The following is a 20,669-nucleotide window of genomic DNA, read 5'->3' as shown; positions in this document are numbered from 1 at the left end:
GCAAGGGCATTTTGCGCCAGGGTGTCTGCAACTTGGAATAGGCCTAAAACATGTTGGGCCTGGGTCAGGTTTGAGCCCCAAATGACAGATTTAAAAGCAACCACCACAGCTGAGTTTGAAACTATGCACGCGGCTAAGTCCTTCAAGGGAGCAATTACTGTTTGTAGACTTAGAGCCTTCATACAAATCAGTAAAAAGAGTTTTAGAAAGCAAACACAACTACTAAGAAATAAGAAATGAACACAGAAAATCTAGAGTCACAGAACATTGTTTGTAAGGTTGTTTTAAGAGTTAGAGGGGATGCTAAATGTGCCAAAGGCAGAAGAAAATGAAAACTAAGGACTTGGTCAAACTATGATCACTGCTTTTGTTTGTTTTGTTTTTACATTAAGTAATACTGAACTGGTAATAGCCACTGATAAATCACTGCCTACAGCCATCACATCCATCACTGCCCTAAGTCACAAAAAAGAGATAATCAAGGGGCACCTGGGTGGCTCAGTCGGTTAAGCATCCAACCCTTCCTTTTTGGCTCAGGTCATGATCTCAGGGTTCTGAGATCAAGCCCCAGGTGGGGCTCTGCGTTCAGCGAGAAGTCTGCTTGAGATTCTTTCCCCTTTCCCCCCCCCTCCCCATCTGCTCCTCCCCCTGCTCGTGCTCTTTCTCTCTCTCTCTAAAATAAATAAATAAATAAATAAATAAAATCTTTAAAAAAAGACCTAGATAATCAAATATTAGATGGCTCTTAATGTGATATATATATCAATATATAATATACAATAAACAGTATGTTGTATACAAGTATATAATACAAAATATACAGTATATAGGAAGGCATACAATATTTTCAGGAAACCAATCCAATTACTCAGATTTAGTCTCTAATCCTAACTACCAGTTTTTAAATACAAGGAGCAAGTTCAGAGATACTACAGAAATTCAATCAACACAATCCAAAATGTGGTAAGCCCTACAGGACAAATAATCCAGTTTCTTCAAGAAACTGCAAGAAGGAAAAAAAAAAATGAAGAGAAACAAAGCAATTTTAAGGGATTTAAGATAAATATCAACCAAATGCCATGTGTGGACTTCATATCCTAAAGTGAGTAACCAATTGTTTAAAAAAAAAAGAATATACAACTGCAGAAATGTGAAACTGACTGGATACTGATGACATTTTAAAAATTGACAACAGTAGTTTGGTCACGCTGCATTACGATTCCTTAATCTAAAGATACAAAAGAAAGGTGTTCATGGATAAAAAGATATATTATCATATCTTTGACTTCAAATAATTCAGACAGAGGCAGAGTAGGCAGAATCAGATCAAATATGATTGGCAATGAGCTAATCACTGTTGAAGCTGGGTGACAGGTGTTCTTTATACTCTACTCGCTCCACTTTTCTATATATTGGAAATTTTCTAGAAATAAACTCTTAAAAAAACCCCAATAAATGCATACTGAGAATAAATCTGAAAATACAGAAAAGCAAAAGGGAAACTCATTAAACAATATTCTGAAGAAATAAATATTGTTGAAGAAAATGGGAAGGGAGAGGAGGAAAAAGAGGACCATGGTTCTGGCCAATCTCAAAGAGAAAATGATAGCATTTTTTAAAAATAGGAAAGCTGGGAAATGCATCTGACTGTGGGCGGGGATGATGAGAGTTCTAACGCCGAGTCTCTGATGAAGCTACCAAAGCAGCAACTATGGGCACAACAGTAAGAGCCGAAGCCAGGACAGCAGATGAAGTCCAGTGGAGCCACTGCTCCCCATCAGCGCTCATTCGGACTCTCCACTGACTCTCCTGCAGCATCGGACTGAGCAAGGGCCCCAGGCACCTGTACCACAGGCAAGAAAGCGTCTAGACGGTTGGTTACCAATGGGCACAGTGGTCCTGGAGAAACTATTCTCTATTTAATGGAGTTGATTTAAAAATTTATTTATTTAAAAGATTACTTAGCCCCTGCCAACTTAAAACACAGAATACACTGAGAAGTTATTTTTACTCTTCCTATAAATAAGGTCATTAGTATCTATTAAAATGCCCTAATGGTCATTAGGTCAAAAGAAATTTAAAGGAAACAGATCTCTGGGCTCTAACTTATCTCAAAATTTTGAGCAACCAGAGTTTATAAAACTCTATTTTTTCTATGCTATGACTATACTCAACTTACTAACTGCCTAAAACCAAAATAACAAAAGCACATCCCTTTTAAATTTAAATATAACTCTTTTATCTTATAAAACAGAGATTTAGAAACACGTCAAGAACATCTTGAAGAAGTTCCTGTTTTTTAAGCGTCTGCGTCCGGCTCAGGTCGTGATCCCAGGGTCCTGGGATCGAGCCCCGCATCGGGCTCCCTGCTCAGTGGGGAGCCTGCTTCTCCCTCACCCTCTCCCTCTGCCTGCCACTCCCCCTGTTTGTGCTCTCTCTCGCTGTCAAATAAATAAAAAATCTTTAAAAAAAAAAAAAAAGAAGTTCCTGTTTGTAAAGGTTTCTAATATATTCTTTTTGACTTAATGGGTCTAATCTGTATGACAAACATTTATTTCTCATCAAATCTGACAATGTTTAGTAACCGTATTTGTAGAAAGGCTCAAGTAGACATTATACTCAAAGGAGAAGCAGATGTTACTGACCTTTATTGTCTGCTGCTATAAATCCCAAGATGTTTTCATGACGTAACATTACAGTCTGATAAATCTCTGCCTCACGGAACCATGAGCGCTCTTCTCTAGAGGAGAATATTTTAACAGCAACTTCTTCTCCTCTCCACTTTCCTCGCCAAACTTCTCCAAATCGACCTTTGCCAATACTTTCTTGTAACACAATAGTTCTTGCAATTGTTCTCTGAACGAGCAGAGGTAAACCTAAAGATTAAAATAGGCATTAAAGAGTGACAGAATAACTCCAAAAGCTCTATCTTTAAAGAACTTAACAATCTCACTAAGGAGCGGCAGACTACATTTGCAAAAATAGTAATTCATAATAAAATGAAAATAGGATTATAAATATAATAAAAGAATCTAGAAACTCCTGCCTAGAGAGTCCAGGTAGGCTTTATAAAGTAAGTTGAATCTGACTGTCCTTTACAGAAGGGATAGCACCACAGGAGAAGAGGAAATAAGATTTTCAGGTAGGAGGACTATTATTAAAGCAAAGGTAGAAGAGGGAAATGAATGAATGTTTACAGAACCAGCTCAGTTAAACAGAAGGCAATGTGTGTGGTAAAGCAGCGGAAGAGAAGGGAAGCTGTCATCAGAGTATGAAGAGTACTGAATGCTGAGCTCAAGATGACCAATGAGAGGGGCGCCTGGGTGGCTCAGTCGGCTAAGTGTCTGCCTTCAGCTCAGGTCATGATCCCAGGGTCCTGGGATCTAGTCCTGCAGCGGGCTCCTTGCTCAGTGGGAAGCCTGCTTCTCCCTCTCCCTTTGCCTGCCACTCCCCCAGCTTGTGATCTCTCAATTCTCTCTGTCAAATAAATAAAATCCTAAAAAAAAAAAAAAAAAAAAAGACCAATGAGAGCTGTGGATTAAACAGGAACTATTAAAAATTTCTGAAAAGGTTCATGAATGAGGAGAAGCAATTTAAAAATTGCTTTCAGAAGGATGAATCTGGTAATGGTTTTACTGATGGGAGGAGAAAAGTATGTGAACACAAGAAACATAAAATCATTATGTACAATCCATACTGATTTCAATAAATCAGTAAAAATTATCACAGAAACCATTTCAAGACAAGCAATTTACGCACTAGGAACTGGCTGGCTGCGTAGGCAACATTAGTATCTTACAGAATGATGCCAAGTAACTTAATGTGGTGATGGGACACTGGCATTATTTCACCATCTGAACGTGCCCTACTCTAAAATATGTATATAAATTTTTAAAATACTGTCACACTTACTTGTTTATCACTTGTTTATCACAAATCAGAAAAAGATTTATCACTACCTACAACATTTAAGTACCACTGTATGTGGGACTATTCCAATTCACTTAATATCACATCCCCTCATGGACTAAGTGTCATCTTAAATTATACTGACCCTGACAATAAAAATACCAGTATAAACCATGTTCTACACTAGTATTTTTTTCATACAATCTATACACATAAGTGTGTGTAATTTATAATCTATATTCAGAGTTCCTTGCTAGACCAAATTAACCCAATGGTAGTAAATGAAATTATGTGCTGTCTTGTTTCCTGATGTGAAATGCTTCTAAATTCAAACGTTAAGTCTTTAAAGTGATCAGAAGTTTTTCCTCTTTTCATCTATAAGTTTCTCAAATGGGTCCTTTTCCTCTTCTTGTTCTCTATCCTCCCCACCTCCTGCAAAGTAGTCAGCAGTCTAATTATAAACAATTGTTTTTATGTTTATAAGGAGGCTGCTAGCTAAAAACAGATCTGTGAAAAATCCTTATTTAAATCAAGGAGCTCTTTTAATATTATGAAGATCCTTAACTGTGTTGTTTAGTATAGATACTAATTTATAAAATTTTCTTACAGCCTTTGAATGGGGTCATATGATATACTTCAAGATTTAAAGTACACTTAAGAGTTAACTTCAGGAGGCTACTCTGGAAGTTAGAAAGGCAAGGAGTACAGAAGAAAGGGGAATTACAAATGGGAAGTCTGAAAATGTCTAACACATTCAGGTCCCATGTAAGTGATATGGTCAAGAAAGGCTACCAGGACAAGGAAAGTTTTTGTCTCCCCATTATCACTGGATTCTAGATCCCAAACTAAAATTCAAAGCCAAATCTAGATTCATCATATTATCTATATTTAGTTACCATAACCCACGTGAATACATGAGCATTTTTAAAAAGTAATAATTTTCTTCTAAAGAGAAAAATAAATAGGGCTAATTCAAATCTCTATGTTCTCTGCTTTCCTCTTCTGTATCCTTAGAACTGCTTGAAAGAAAAACTTCAATAGGGAAACAGGGTCCGAGCAGCTTCGCGTGCAGTGAACAATCGAAATAAGACCTGAACAACCTGCGTACATTATAAGAGATTATAAGCATGAACAAAACATAATGAACAGTGGCCTAAGAGATTCACTCTCTTTCAAAAACTGGCACATGTGCACATGCACACACACACTTTACAATCTAATGACAGCTTAAATAAGGGCACACTCACAACCTGTGATTCAAATTAATGCAACAGGGATTAGGTTAGCTTCAGGCATAGAGCTGCCCACAGTTCCCAAGTTAAAGATACAGTCTTTGAGAAATAGAGATCAGGCCTTTCCTCCACTATGGTCATGATACTAAATAATAAACATACGAATTCATAACATGAAATGTTTAGTTTTACCTTTTCTCAATAAGCAAAAGAACTAAAAAGGGTATTACATAAAGACATTTTACTTACAGTCATGAGTCCCATGCATGAGACAGCATTAAGGCTTTATAATGAATAGAAGGGAAACAGGTGGCATTTTCTGCTATCATTCACCATAAGATAGCTTCTGTCTCAATAAATTTGGAGGCCATTCAGCACATAATGAACTATGACAGGGAAAGGAGGCCTTCAACTAAGTTTTTTTGGTACAATGCAGCAAACTGTAACCATATGTCAGATTTTTCTTCCAAGTATCTTTCCAATAAGAGTAACACCTGTCATTTGGACAGAACTACAATTTATCAAAACATCTTGTCTCACTTGAACCTCACAACAATCCAATGACGTGCACAGGGCAGGGTTCTTTACTTTCATTTTAAAGATAAAATAACTTGGGCATGAGACATCAGCTAATTGCCCGAAGCCACAGAGCTAGCAAACAATGTAGACAAGTTTTTGCAGGGTAAGGCATAAAAGGAGAGAGAGAAGCTTTCAGACAACAGAGCTGTGGTTCCTGGTGTATCTAAAAATACAGATAAAATGGAAAAAGAGTGATTTCATTCTTGACTTCATATCTGTATCTTAAAAAGTAAATAAATGCATTCTTATTCAGAACTCTGCTGCCTTCCAGACAGCAATTTCTTCTAATTGAAATGAATATATTCTTCTAATATATTCATTTCCTTAAAATAAATAGGTAGGCTTATTCCCCTGGAGGCCTGTTAGAGTACTGCTGTGCCAAGTGGCAGGAGCAGCTGTGACTTCCCTGGGTGTAAGTCTGGCAACAAGGGATTAATTCCAAATGATCTGTAGCCACCCTGATTTCCTGTGACTTTGGTCTTTGCTTATCACAGTTTTTTTGATCGAGGGATGACTTCTAGAATGAGCCCGATCTCCTTTGGGAACCCTTTGGACTAACTCAGAATCAACTGGAAACCCTGGGGAAGCCCTAAAACAAGCTCTCTCCACTCCTCTACCACTCCAGCCCAAAGACTGTCACCTCTCCAGTGCCAAGGCTGTTCCATCTCAATCCAACCTCTCACTGCCTCCCTGCTCACAATGGTCTCAGGGATCCTTAAAGGCTGCCTTGAGAGACCTGGGTTCCAGTGCAAGCCTATATGTGTCCTAGTGTCATGGATCGAAGTCACTTACTGAATATACATGGCCAAAGTCAACAGACAACTTCAGGCCAAGAAGTTAATTTCTTCATACTTATATGACTCAACAGATATGCATATAAATCAATATATATTCATTTCCTTAAAATAAATAGACATTTGTCATTGTGTGAACTTTCTGTAGTATCAGATGTGATTTCATGCTTCAGTCATATTCTTCCTCCGGTCACAACTTCTGCTTTAATGTTCGTTTAGTAACTTGATTATAAAATTAGCGAAATTTTCATTGGGTATATTTTTTCTTTTTTTTTTTTTTAGGATTTTATTTATTTGACAGAGAGACACACAGCGAGAGAGGGAACACAAGCAGGGGGAGGGGGAGAGGGAGAAGCAGGTTTCCCGCAGAGCAGGAAGCCCGATGCAGGGCTTGATCCCAGGACCCCGGGATCAGGACCTGAGCCGAAGGCCGACGCTTAATGACTGACCCACCCAGGCGCCACCATTATGTATATTTTCAAATCTTCATTTTATCTATAAACCTAGGCTTTCTTTGAAGTTGATTTATATTTTCCAAAAGACAGTATATCTCAGGATCTGTTCCATATTTATGATGAGGAAACAGAAGCCCAAAAGAAGAAAAACAGTTTAACCAAGGTCAGAGCCAACCAATGACAAAATTTGCACTGGAATCTAGATCTCTTGATTCCTGGCCCAGTGTCAAATTACAATATTGTAGAGGACAGGGGTCTTCCTCTCTTAGCATCCTTTCAAAGCACATGCAAGTGAAAAAATAAATCCCTTTCAGTTTAAACATGAAGCACTGCTATACCAAAATCCACTTCAAGGGATGATCCTGGCAATTAACCAGTCTATTTCTGACACCGCAAGAATCAGCAAATGGAACTGAGAAAAGCAAACATCACAGAGGCCATGAATCCATAAAGCTATATTCAATAATAAGGTGGTTAGACATTTTTCTGAAGTGAGAAAATCATCATTAGTTTAATAAAAAACTAGGTCTGAGCTAAAGACAGCAATTTCATATGTTAAAAAAGCAAATAACCTTCACAATTCCAAACACATTTTCTGTCATGCTTGCTTTCAAGTATAAAAATAAAGCTGCTAAACAATCCTGAATAGAATGGGTAGCCGCAGATCATTTGAGTATCTATGAACTTCAGCCTCACCGATAAGAAAATAATTATCCTTATTCTTTTTATCTCATGGAGTCATAAGAAGGTGAGAAAGCTTTGAAATTTACACAAACATGAAGCTGACTTACTTATTTCAACAGTGAAAGTACATTCTAATTTGTCTATGCTAAACTAGTCACAGTCAGACCTTTATTGGGCTTAAAGTTGGAATTTGTATTCACACTATCCCAAGTTTTAAACACACTAAGCCAAACTGGCTTAGCCAACTAATAAAATAAATAATCCAGTTAACTTTTAAAAGATTTCTTAGGAAAAAGGAAAAATAATTCCATTACCTGATCCAGAACCTGATGTCGTCATATCATATATTAAATCTTTTAATGTAGTGCCCTCTGAAATAAAAGGGCGATCTAAGGAAGGATCCTCTTCATTTGGCACGCGATGGTGAATGACAGTACGGTTATGGCAGATATAAACCATCAACATGAGTGAGATGCAGACAAAGCAGACTGGTCCAGCAATGACAGCTGCCAGTTCGACGGGACCAAGGCCAGATGATGGCTTTCCTGAAAAAGGACCTCAAATGAAATAAACATCAACAATAGCAAAAACACTGAAGGTGGCAACCACAATTTCCTAATCCTCCACATTTCCTATACTTGGCCACTACTCCCATTAGTCAGAGAACCTCATTCCAGAAGCTCATAAGGCTCAAGTCCAGAACAAGTGAATCATCCAGTCTTCACCCACTGGCCCCCCTTTCATGATCACCAGCTCAGTCAACATCCACTTACTCTTCCTCTGCTCTTCAGCCTTCATCTAAGGAAGTAACTTTCCCATTCTTGAGATCTTTATTTGGATTTCTTATGATAGAATCCTAATGCTAGTAATTTCTTTTAAGAAGAGTACATGGGTCCTTATACACTGAATACTTAATTATCTAAAAATGGCTATTGCTTTTGTATATGGAAAATCTTGGCTGATCTAAAGAATTTTGGGTAACAATTAATATACGATGTTCCACCGCCTTTTGGTATTTAAAAAAAGAAGAAAATCTCAACTTTTTCTCCCTTTTAGAGGTAAGCGGTGCTACCTTGGGCTGAATGCATAAACAATTTTTTTCTTTATTCTTGAAACCGACACTTTTTTATTATATGTATTTGGTTAAGTATTTTTTCATTAATTTCATTAATTTTGGTAGCACATTCTTTTCTGTCTGCTTGTATGTCATTTTCTGGAATTTCTGTAGTAAGCATACTGGATCACCTAGATTTATCCTCTACATCTCTTAATTTGCCCACTGTCTTTTCTCCCTGAATTGTAACACAATTTCTCAAGCTTGTCTTGCCTTAAGCTTGTCTCACACTAGGCTATAAAATATTAGTCTCCAGTCTGCTACTCACTTTCAATATTACATTTTTAAAAATAATTCATCAATTGAGCTTTTCATCTAAAAGTGATCTTTAAGTGAAAATGAACTTTGGACTATCTGAAAGTTCTTCCTTATCATGAGGTAAGTCTTTTTCATAGGATGAATCTACTCTGATTTACCCAGTTCAGTTCACTTCTTTTGAACCACTGAATCTTTTCATTTGGTAATTTTTTGGCTGTTTGCTTAACAGAGACCTGGGAATGAGGGATTTATGTATGTTTAGCATTAGAAATGAAGTAAGTGCTTCACAAGGCTTTATAAGCCTTCATTTAGATATTTCAAGCCCAAACAATGGAAATGGGGAATTCCGGAATTATAATTTTCTTTGTCATATTAGAATTGCAGATACCCTAAACAGAAGTCAGAAAAATTAGTCATTTGAAACTTGCCATGGGGAAGCTTCCCTATAATGCTGGAGATCTGGTTTTACTTTGCTATTATCACTTCAATGAAGAGGAGGACTGCCTCCCTCTGTAGCCTGCAGGACTGGCCCTTTTCTGCTCGGCCACAGTAGCACTTCCTACTTCAGTTAGCATGATGCCTGGATCAACTGTGAGTGGAGAGTGAGCACTGTGGTCTGCCTCCCTGAGCAATGAAACCAGGTACTTCTTCCTAAAGGAGAATGACCGTTTGCTCCTGTAACCTTCTCACCCCAAACCCCTCAGGTTAAGGTTTGGTGGGATTTTGTAAGAGGTCCTTTCACTCCCTGCTTTTCATATGGGTAGTCAAACTTCACTAGTCTGAAGTTATCTGCACTACAAATTACAGAAGTTTCTCACAAGCGCAGGCATGAGGGTGGTGTTCTTCCATCCATTCGGCTAGCATGAATATAGATTTCCCACATTTTTATATTCCTCTGATTATGACAGTAGAAATTTGGGATTTGAGGAAGGTGATGGAGGAGTTAAATACATGTGCTCAGACTAACACCTTAAACCAGAACCTGAAAATTAAACTAATCCTAAGAGTGTATAAAGCCTTCAAATTCCTGGCTCTGCCAGGACATTGTAAAATGTAAACTATGGCGAAGGACCAAAACCTAGAAATCACATATAATGATTTATAAAGATCATAAAGCAAGGTTACATTACAAAATGAAGGCATCTGGACTGTTTAGTGCTGCTCTCAATTCCTGCCCATTATCAATTGCTTTAAAAGGCTGGAGCATTATATAAGGAAAAGAAATCCACTCTGAGGGCAAAGTAGGGACCCTCTGAGGACATACTGCTATGGCAGCTTTGTCAGAATTCGCCTTTAAGAGGCTAGCCTTTAGGCCCTAACGGACCTCAGAGAAAGTCTATTATTGGAACCACGCTGTCAAACAACACACACCCAGAAGTCGGGATCTTGGCTACTCCTGTAACTCTACAACTATGGACAGGTTCCTTCTTGCCTCGGAACTGAATGAGCTGGGGTAGACGAAGTTCTAAGATCCCTTCCAGTTCTAAAACCATAGTCAGAATCAGCTTTTCTTGTAGTATTAAGAAAAAAAAATCTTATACAACAACTTACCAACAGTTGGGAGTTCTATTTTATTGCAGTGGTCCTGGTTGCAGCAATAGGTTGTAGTAACAGACCCAGTTTTTGAAGACGGTGCACATACAAATGGTCTGTCTCGAGGAATTAGGTCAATTTCAGCTATACACATGCTATTGTGTATAACTTTGTCTGTGGTCTCTGTGACAGAGACAAAGCAGAGCCCATCTGTCACACAAGTAAAATTGTCTTTTGTACAAAGGTGGCAGAAACACTGTAATGCTGGAAAAAGAGAACAAGATTCTATTAGAAAAAATTCTCCAGGTTAACAATTTGAAATTATCCCATATTCACTAAAATAATACATTTCTGATCCTATTATAATCATACAATTTCTTTGCACTGTTCAAAAAACAAAACTCTTACTACTCTCAGAATTTCTAAATTCGGGCGCCTGGGTGGCTCAGTTGGCTGAGCGACTGCCTTTGGCTCAGGTCATGATCCTGGAGTCCCGGGATCGAGTCCCACATCGGGCTCCCTGCTCAGCAGGGAGTCTGCTTCTCCCTCTGACCCTCCCCCCTCTCGTGTGCTTGCTCTCTCTCTCTCTCATTCTCTCTCTCAAATAAATAAAATCTTAAAAAAAAAAAAAAAGAAGTTCTAAATTCTGTTGAGAACCACACATACGTAGGAGCCAAATATGATAAAATCTGGACCCACGTTTTTTTCTAAAACTTTTTTGCTTCCAAGTATAGAAAAATTCTTACAAGTAATTTCATTAAGTTAAGACAAGCATTTGCCCTCCTATTTGAAACACAGTACATTTAAATTTTTTATTGTTATTCTTAACAGCTCAAAGCTATGTATTCACATAGTCCCCCATTGGGAAGCAATGTGTGAAAATACTTCTACCTACTCATGGTAGGTTGGAAATGTCATTTGGGTGGATTTATGGCAACGGAGTAAAATGGAAATAGATTTGTATTAAGCCAGACACTCTTTCCTCTTATGCAAACCCTAAGAAAGACATATATCTTCTAGCTAGGATTAGTGTACTTGCTCAGTAAGCCAAGGAGACTGCACCAGTAATACGTAAATGCTCCAATCACACACCCAACCATAGACTGGAGAAACACTAGCTCCATGCCCACTTCTATCTTTTGGTCTTTCTGGCTCAACTCCAGAGGTGACTCCTTTAGGGAAGTCTTCCCCTAATTACCCCTTCCCATATACACAGACACACACACCCTCCACCATGCTGTCCAATGAGGTTAAATGCTGCCCAAAGCACACACTGCTTACCAGATTGCTAATTTTTTCTCTCCCCTATGAAACTATAAGCTCATTGAGGGCAGAGATCCATAGTAATCATTTCCATAAATCCATATTTAACACTAGGCCTAGTACATACCAGCATTCAAAAATGATTTTTGTTAAGTGAATGACAGAATGGATACTTACATTCCACTACAAACTCATGAAACTGCAAAACACAGATATGTCCTTAAGTCCAAACAAACTTGCCAATTACTTGTTGGAAAGGAAAAAGTTACAGTCCAGGTATGTAGTATGTAGAATGGCTACCTACAATGAGGCCAAGGAGGTCCACAGAAACTGTGTATCTAGAAAAAGAATAGCCAGGCAGGCAGGGCAGAAGAAAGCCAACTCTGCACAGCTAAGTTGCTGTGCAGGAAGGGTTAACTCAGCAGGCTTGAGTTGCTCAAACCCTGCACGTTCCCAAGAAAGGCCTGTCTTCAGGCCTGGCCCCTGGCCAATCCCTAGGAAATGAGCTCTGAGCCCTTAAAATATTCTCCCTGGTAAGAATGCTACAAGCCTGTGTGACTGAGCCCCAGTAAAAACCCTGGACACCAAGGCTCTGCTGAGCTTCCCAGGCTGGCAACACTGCGCACGTGCTGTCACGCCGCTGCTGAGCTATGGCATGCACCTGTGCTCCTGCACTAGCCGAGGACACCTGGAAGCTGGCACCTGGTTTCTCCTGGGATTTGCCCCGTGCGCCTTTTCCTTTTGATGATTTAATATGTATCTTTCCCACTGTAATAAACAATAACCATGAGTACAACAGCTTTTCTGAGTCCTTCTAGCAAATCACTCACAGCCTGAGGATGGTCTTGGGGACCTCGACTCACTTGCTAAACCCAAACCTGGAATGTCAGGATCCCCTCAAGCAAGTGCTTTTTGGTTGCTGGCTTAATTAATATACTTGTTTATTACCTTTACAGACCAGCAAATTTTACCTTAATCATTATAAAAATTCTTTCTTCTGAGATGGTTCAACTATTTGAATTAACTCTTCCCAAACATAAGAAGAACTCAAAAACAGTATTTAAAGAGACACAATCATAGTCTAACATTTAAAAATTATTTTTTTTAATTTTTAAAAATTTATTTAAATTCAATTTAGTTAACATATAGTGTATTAGTTTCAGAGGTAGAATTTAGTGATTCATCAGTTGCATATAACACCCAGTGCTCATTACACCAAGTGTCCTCCTTAATGCCCATCACTCAATTACCCAGTTCCCCCACCCACCTTCCCTCCAGCAACCCTCAGTTTTTTTTCATAGAGTTAAGAGTCTCTTGTGGTTTGCCTCCCCGTTTTCATCTTATTTTATTTTTCCTTCCCTTCCCCTATGTTCATCTGTTTTGTTTGTTAAATTCCACATGAGTGAAATCATATTAACATTTAAAGATTATTAAAAGAGATGGTGGTTATTCATGGTGAGGTATAGGGGTGATTATAGGTTCAATTTCCTAAGGAGGAATTCTGAATAAGAAACCCATGCACTGGTTTCAGGGATACATGAATGCCATGAAACTGTCAAATGTATGTATTTCCATTTTGGAGGTTCATAGCTTTCAAGACAAAGGGGTCTACCACCCACAAATTAAAACCACCACCATAGGAGATTATCATCATTCTCTCCTGAATCCCCTTTACTCACGGTCAGTCAATCAACCAATATTTTCTAACCATTAGCTTTATCAGTTACTGTACCAAAAGCTTAGTGTACAAAGATTGATAATTCATGGTCACAGCCCTTGAAGAGCTCCAAGGCCTACAGAAGGAGAACACCATAATCCAATGTGGTAATTGCTATATTTAAAAAAATACTGCCATGAGTACTCTCTCAGTTCTAAGACCTTCATCTTCTCCCTGAGCATATATGAAATGAGACCTATATATGAAATGAGACCTAAACACTTGGTCTAACAATTAAGACTTTTACTTTTGGGGTTCAACTTACCACTCACATTACAAATGCAATCTAGGGCCCACATGCTCCTCACCATTATAACAATCATGTCTTTCATGACCATGGTCTTTACACATACTATCTCTCTGCCTAGTTTAAACCACCTCTCATCCTTTAAGACCCTATTCAAACAAGATCTTTTCCATGATAGGCTCTAAACCCTCCCCTACTCTTAAGATAAGTTGGCAGGTCCTTATAATATGTTCCCATAGTCCTCTCTGTATACCTTTAAGATAGAACAAATCTATATATAGTTTGCTGTTAAAGTGTCTCTCATTACACTAAGAAGGGCCAAGGTTTTTTTAAATTTATTTTCCCACCATTGAATCCTGGACTCTTAGTGATCACAAAAATATATGCTAAAACAGTGTTTCCCAAACAGGAGGTCACAAGTATGTTTGGAGAAGGGGAATCTAAGAACTGTGTACAAAATTTTGTTAATGTTTTCATTTAAAAGATAATCTAAAATGAATGATAAAAATGCTGAACCATAAGTAACCACAATCTAAACAAGTACTGTCAGTAGGCTTTCACTGACGCTTCTTCAGTTGTGTTAAAATCTCCTTCAGGCCAAATGTCCTGAGGGCACACTGTACAAGCAAAGCTCTCACAGTAACTGTAACCAACAGTGAAAAATACAGGCAACTAGAATCATGAGAGCATATGACAAGACAGGCATGGTATATCCAAAGCCAACAGTCTAACAGTTAATACCATATATATGATACAAGTATTACATGGATCCTATCTTTGTAGTACAATTGCAAAAGTTCATTGGAAGTAAATGTGGTTGGAAGTATCCAAAGACGTGTTTCCATTCTCACTTCCAGCATGAGCTAGTGTAGAGAATCATTTAATAAAGACTTCAGTAATGACAGAACGTTAACCTCATCTTCAAATGAACACCACAGCTGACATCTCATTAAAATCGGTATTTGAGGGGGGCGCCTGGGTGGCTCAGTCGTTAGGCGTCTGCCTTCGGAAATTGGTATCTGAGGAATGCTTGCTGGCAAGTGTTTTGGTTAAATACGAGGTCTGACTATCCTGAACATGCAAACAAAGCTTGAAGTCATTAATAGCACCTTGCACAACATTACTTATGGAGAATGGGTACTTGAAGCTTTTAGTATCACTGAAGTTAAAATACAGAAACAGATTTAAAATGGAATGAGACCTAAGGCTATTTTTTTCCTACTGTGAAACCTAAACATCATCTGTCACACTGAATAATTGTATTAATTTGAAATTTGTTGGTTTTGTAGTTGTCTTTGTATTTAATTTGCAGGCCTGGTTTATAGTTGTAAATGAGCCAAAAACAAAAATTTTATGTCTAGTTTCATAGCTACACAATTTAAGTAACATGAAAAATACATTCCGTATGTTTCCTTTCAAAGGAGTCATTGCTTAAGGCAAGTTTGAGAAAGTCAGGGCTAAAGGGCTTCTCTTAACAAGAGTCTTTCAGTAAGAACAGGTCACTGGACAAATATAAACCTTACTTAACATAAAGCTTAACCAGGTAAGGGTTTATTTCTTGAGGGAATTTTAAAATTCTATTTTACCACTTTAAATCAGAGTTGAAACTGAATACAAGACTGCTGTTAAATGTATGAGATGCAGTAATATAGTTTAGGGAAAAAAATAAGACAATTTAAAAATTCCCATGCATTCATGAACTTTAATTCCCATTTTTTAAAAATTCAAATTTATTTTATTAATAGATAGATCTGACCCCTAGTTATCTCCCTTTCTTAATTAGGTTGTTGTTTCTGTTGATTTTTAAATGCACGTACAGGGCAAAATTTCTCCCTAACCAAGATATACAATGATGTCTTCTTCCCACCCCACCCCACAGCATCCTTTAACACCAGCCTCGTCAACTTGACTCTTTCATTTAATTCTGCCATTTTTCATTGAGCGTACCCATATGCTAGATGCTGCACAGGCTGTGGGGTGGAGGGATGAATAAGACAAGCTGGACTGAAGGAGTTCAGCAGGGTGGAAGAGTAAGGCATTAAACAGATCATTAAAACCCAGAGTCTGGAAGAGAATGATCAAAGTGCTTCAACTCTGCCAAGGTAGAAGGGAAGGCAAGAAAAGCTTCACAGGTCATCCAAGTCAGAACTTGGAGAATATGTAAATCTGATCAATAGTTGAAGGTGAGAAAGTTGTCCTGACAGGGTTTTCTTTTCTCAGTGGCAGGATTTCATCTTTGGTGGCTATTATCCCAAGTGTTAACAAAACCATCAAATTCAAATAACTATTCAAGATACTAATCATAATGGTTTCATTTTATCAACAAAATGAACATAATACCTTCCTGACCTATTTCTTCATCTCAGTGAGATCGTCAAATGAGATACTGTACATTAGCACATTTTGAAACTACTAATATAAATCATACGTGACAATACAGAATTATCAAATATAATCAATGGCATTGTTCCAAACACAGTTTTTATTTGTAGGCCACCAGAGAAACACATTTTCCCAAAAGCAACGTGTAAAATTCCACTCTACAATCCTAGACAGACAGGGCCATAGGAAACCTCAAAGATCATCTCATTTTAATTCAGTTCTATCATTTTATTAATGAAAAAACCTATCATTTTATTAATAAAAAAACAAAACTTAAGAGTATCAAAATAATTTATAAACAATATTCTACCCATATTACAGGTCGATGTGAATTCCCACTACATTATCATCACAAATGTGATGGTGTTGGTATCTGTATGTTTCTGTGTTGGTATCCATATGTGAAGTAACTCAAACCTTTCAAGATTCCCCAGTGGTTCAATAGTACGGTTTCCTGTTTGGACCTCTCGAGTCTGACTCTTCTGCCCGACAGTAAAGATAAGAATCAAACTCCCTGTTCAGGACCTTTCTCCTACCTTGGCCACCTTTGGCTTCTGTGCCCTAATATCTACCAGCAGCCACAGCTTCCTCCCCATTCTAAAATGCACATTTTCCCACACTTTAACTTCTGAACTCTGCATCTGCATTACAATCAAGGTAAAAAGAAAACGCCAGTTTCTGGACAGAAAGTTAAGACATGATACAGTTGTTGCAACCTCTGCATGTGCAAACTTGGCCATGTAAGGAAGGGATTATTCATTTAATCACCACTTTACTCATCTGCATTGGTAGCTCTCCTGAAACTAAAATTTAATTTAACCTTAATCCCTATTAAAGTCTTCATAAAGATTTCACTATGGCTCAGCACTACAATGAAAAGCTGCTGTATTCACAGAAAACTGTCAATCCCGTGCCAGGAAATATAATTACTAGCAATAGAAATTTCCAAAGATTGCAGAATAAATCAGAATTTTCAAAAATTTGAAGATGTTGGTGTGATGTGAAAGACTGTCAGAAACCAAACATCTAGCTGTCATCAAAGAAAGTGACAACAGTAACGAGAGACAGCAGGATCCCTGAGGTTATCATCTTCAGTGATGGTGATAAATCCCAAGTTGAGATTCTGGCTCTTCTTCCCAACTATAAAGGAAATTTCCATCATTACCTCATTTCAGTGTGTCTGGAGGTCACATATCAAAACACTATTCTACCTAATGCTAGGGCCCCCGAGGGTTGATTCACAAGCCTATATCTCTGGCTACACATATGGAAAAGTAGACAGCCTGTGAAGAGTATACAGAAAAGACATCTATAACTTGTGTTGATTAAATAAAAACTAGTACCAGAAACCTTGTTTTCCCTGGCCAAGAGTGATAGTGTCTATAAAACTTATCCCCCTTTTTATGTATATACTTCAATACTCTTTCCTTTTTCAATGCTTCTTATTTGGTGTCTCGATCCTTCTTCCCCTCTATCAAGAACTTGACTGAAACGTCTGATAAAATTCACTAGTGAATTCACAATGTTCTTTTCTAAAATTCTTTAGGATATGAGACACACTGACACATCTTTCTTTATTAGTTTACATGACATCACACTTCCCTAACTTACGTCCACAGTCAGCCCTTTGCTACATCTCAGATCTACATCTCTGCAGTTCTTGACTTTACACTCATGCTCCAGACTCATATTTTAACTGCCTTCCAAGAAATGCTCTGCTTGGCTTTTAGTGAAAAGTCAACACATTTAAAACCAAATACAACATTATTCCTCTAATAGTGGTATATGTGATTAAAAGGCCCCTGCAAGAACTCCTAGGTTCTTTCTTGCTGAGACAGCTCAGCAGTTAAAAAGGAACAGGGGATGAAGATTTCTCTCACCAGAGACTGAATTCCAATCTTTTCACTACTCTGACTTTGCTGGTCACGACCCTTCTTTTCCTTCCCCTTCTCATTATAGCACAATTATACTTTACTACATAGTGAGAGTATTTCCAAATATTATAAATATGCACCAACCAACAACAGGCAGGTGAAGGACATGCACAATGCCTTTTATTCAGTCTGCTTATTCATGCTGCACAGGCTGTGGGGTGGAGGGATGAATAAGACAAGCTGGACTGAAGGAGTTCAGCAGGGTGGAAGAGTAAGGCATTAAACAGATCATTAAAACCCAGAGTCTGGAAGAGAATGATCAAAGTGCTTCAACTCTGCCAAGGTAGAAGGGAAGGCAAGAAAAGCTTCACAGGACATCCAAGTCAGAACTTGGAGAATATGTAAATCTGATCAATAGTTGAAGGTGAGAAAGTTGTCCTGACAGGGTTTTCTTAAATGTTTTCTTAAATGTTTCTTCTGTTAAAAACAGAAGCTCATACCCTGTTGGCAAAGATGAAGGCAAAAGTAAGAAGCTGTAACAAATCCTTTCAGGTACTATGGGCAACCCCATTACAATGTAGTCTATGTCTCTACTCCAGTTCTGCCTTCCCCTCTTCCCACTACTCCCAATGCCACACCCTCTCTCAAGGAGACTTGTCCTCTTCTCCCTGTTCCAGCTCTGGGGAAAGCATATATATGTTCTCTTCCTCTTTTTTAAATATGCTGCAAATCTCTGTAAACAAGGCTAAAACCCTGACCACCAACTGAGTTTTGTTCTTCAAAGCACTCAGTGGTTCTTCTCAACTGCACCCCTTTAGGTTACCTGGCAGCAGTAATGTCAAAGTCAGCTTGTCAAAATACCAAGGACCATACAATGTGAAAGTGAATTCTCTAGTCTAGTCTAGATAACACTGCACTCTCAAATTTAGGGCTTCAAAACAAAAATATGATTTATCCAGACATTTCTCCAGAAAGTCCAAGCACTTAAGAAACATCATTCTGATTCATACAACTCCAACTTGGAAGACCAGGGGCACACCTAAATTCTCAATCACTTGTTTTTCCACAACACCTCCATTTTCTAGTCTCCTGAGCTCCATGGAATTAGTTGATATAATGTTAAATGGTATCAGAGAAATGTACACTAAGAATAGGCTGCCTAAATGGCAAGATGAGATTTAATAGGGGCAATCAATACAAAGGCTTTCATTTAGGCTCAAAATAAAATAAACTGCACAAGTACAGGATAAAGATTAGCTTAGCAGATTTGGGGAATCTGTTTAACAACAGATTTAAAAGAGTCAACAGCATTGACTGTTAACTGTAGCCATGGTGATGGGGGAGACAGAGGGAGAACTGGGCACAAAATTCCACAAATGTCCAAATAATAAGTAATCAGTAAGTGTTACTTGAACATCAATCTGCCATGTAAATGTGAGTCAGAAAATCAAAGAATGAGATCAACAAAGTTCGATCTGAAAGGTATCCTAGCTGTGGAGACAACTACCTCATTTTATAGATGTAGTGTCAATTTACCTTACTCCAATATTAAATCAAATCATGATGTCAAGATGTGGTAAGTTTTGTTTCATAAAAATCATTTAACTACAGCTCCTCCCTACAATGAATTAACTGCCTCACAGAAGATTATGACTTCTCTGTCATTAGAGATACTTAGCAGGCGCTTAATAACCAATAGTCAGAATTTGTGAAGTAAGGATCTCCTGCACTAAGTAAAAGGTTAATCTAAAATTCTACAATTCTTTTTTTTTTTTTTAAAGTAGGCTCCAAGCCCAGTGTGAGGCCCAGCATGGAGCCCAACATGGGGCTTGAATTCACGGCCCTGCAATCAAGACCTGAGCTGAGATCAAGAGTCGAACACTTAACTGACTGAGCCACCCAAAGGTGCCTCTACAATTCTTTAAAAAGTAAGATTCTATTATTTTATAAGTTACATCAAATATTAAACATTCATGTTTTCATTTTTTGACTAATTGAACTTAAGTTGACATCTTCAAGGTACAGAAATTATGGCAGTGCATCTCATTTTATAATTGTTCATCTATTTCCTCCATTAAACTGTGAACTTCCTGGGGTCAGGACCTAGGTTAGTATTTTATGAGTACATTATGCATCTCTGCATTCCTAGATCCTGGCACACAGGAAAGGATCTGGTATGTTTCTTGCATAAACATCCCAGGAGTGTCTCTTTAGTATGTGGGTGGTCGCTACCACCAAGGTCCTCAATAAAATGGCCAAGCAAGCAAATTTTCTCTTTTATCCTTTTATCCTTTACTACCTTCATTTTTGAAGACCTTTTCCCATCTCTCAATGCTCTCCTTTCATTTGTCCAAAATTCTCACTTAGGTACCTCCCTTGAGCCCATTTGATATAAGATATCCCATTATCCAGAATAACCTCTTCCTCCATATAAATGGAAGGCAATCTGACACTTTTCCAAAATGACAAATGAACATACCCTCTGACCCAGAAGGAATGTAGCCTATAGATATACTTTACATGTGTAAAGTGCTTTACATACATGGCTATTAATTTCCTAAGAGTTTATATTAGATTGTTTCTAATCTTGCCTATGCATCAATAGAACCAGTAAAATAACATGATGGT

The 20,669-nt window shown here is 38.0% G+C and overlaps 1 protein-coding gene across 2 annotated transcripts in view; it reads right to left on the bottom strand.

The window, feature by feature from the left end:
* Positions 1-20,669, bottom strand: part of TGFBR1 (transforming growth factor beta receptor 1) — a 57,329-nt gene that overhangs the window by 17,290 nt on the left and 19,370 nt on the right. The window contains exons 2-4 of one of the 2 annotated variants that reach the window (XM_032418403.1): positions 10,577-10,822; positions 7,968-8,210; positions 2,646-2,876 (exon numbers count right to left, since the gene is read on the bottom strand). In XM_032418403.1, coding sequence (XP_032274294.1) covers positions 2,646-2,876; positions 7,968-8,210; positions 10,577-10,822 — 720 coding nt within the window. The remainder of the gene's footprint in view (positions 1-2,645; positions 2,877-7,967; positions 8,211-10,576; positions 10,823-20,669) is intronic. The other variant, XM_032418405.1, reaches the window with a different exon arrangement.

The sequence above is a fragment of the Phoca vitulina genome, unplaced genomic scaffold (assembly GCF_004348235.1).
Source record: "Phoca vitulina isolate PV1807 unplaced genomic scaffold, GSC_HSeal_1.0 scaffold21, whole genome shotgun sequence".
Classification (NCBI taxonomy): Eukaryota; Metazoa; Chordata; class Mammalia; order Carnivora; family Phocidae; genus Phoca; species Phoca vitulina.
Note: the sequence above shows the minus strand (reverse complement) of the source record. Positions and strands in the feature narration are given on the sequence as shown.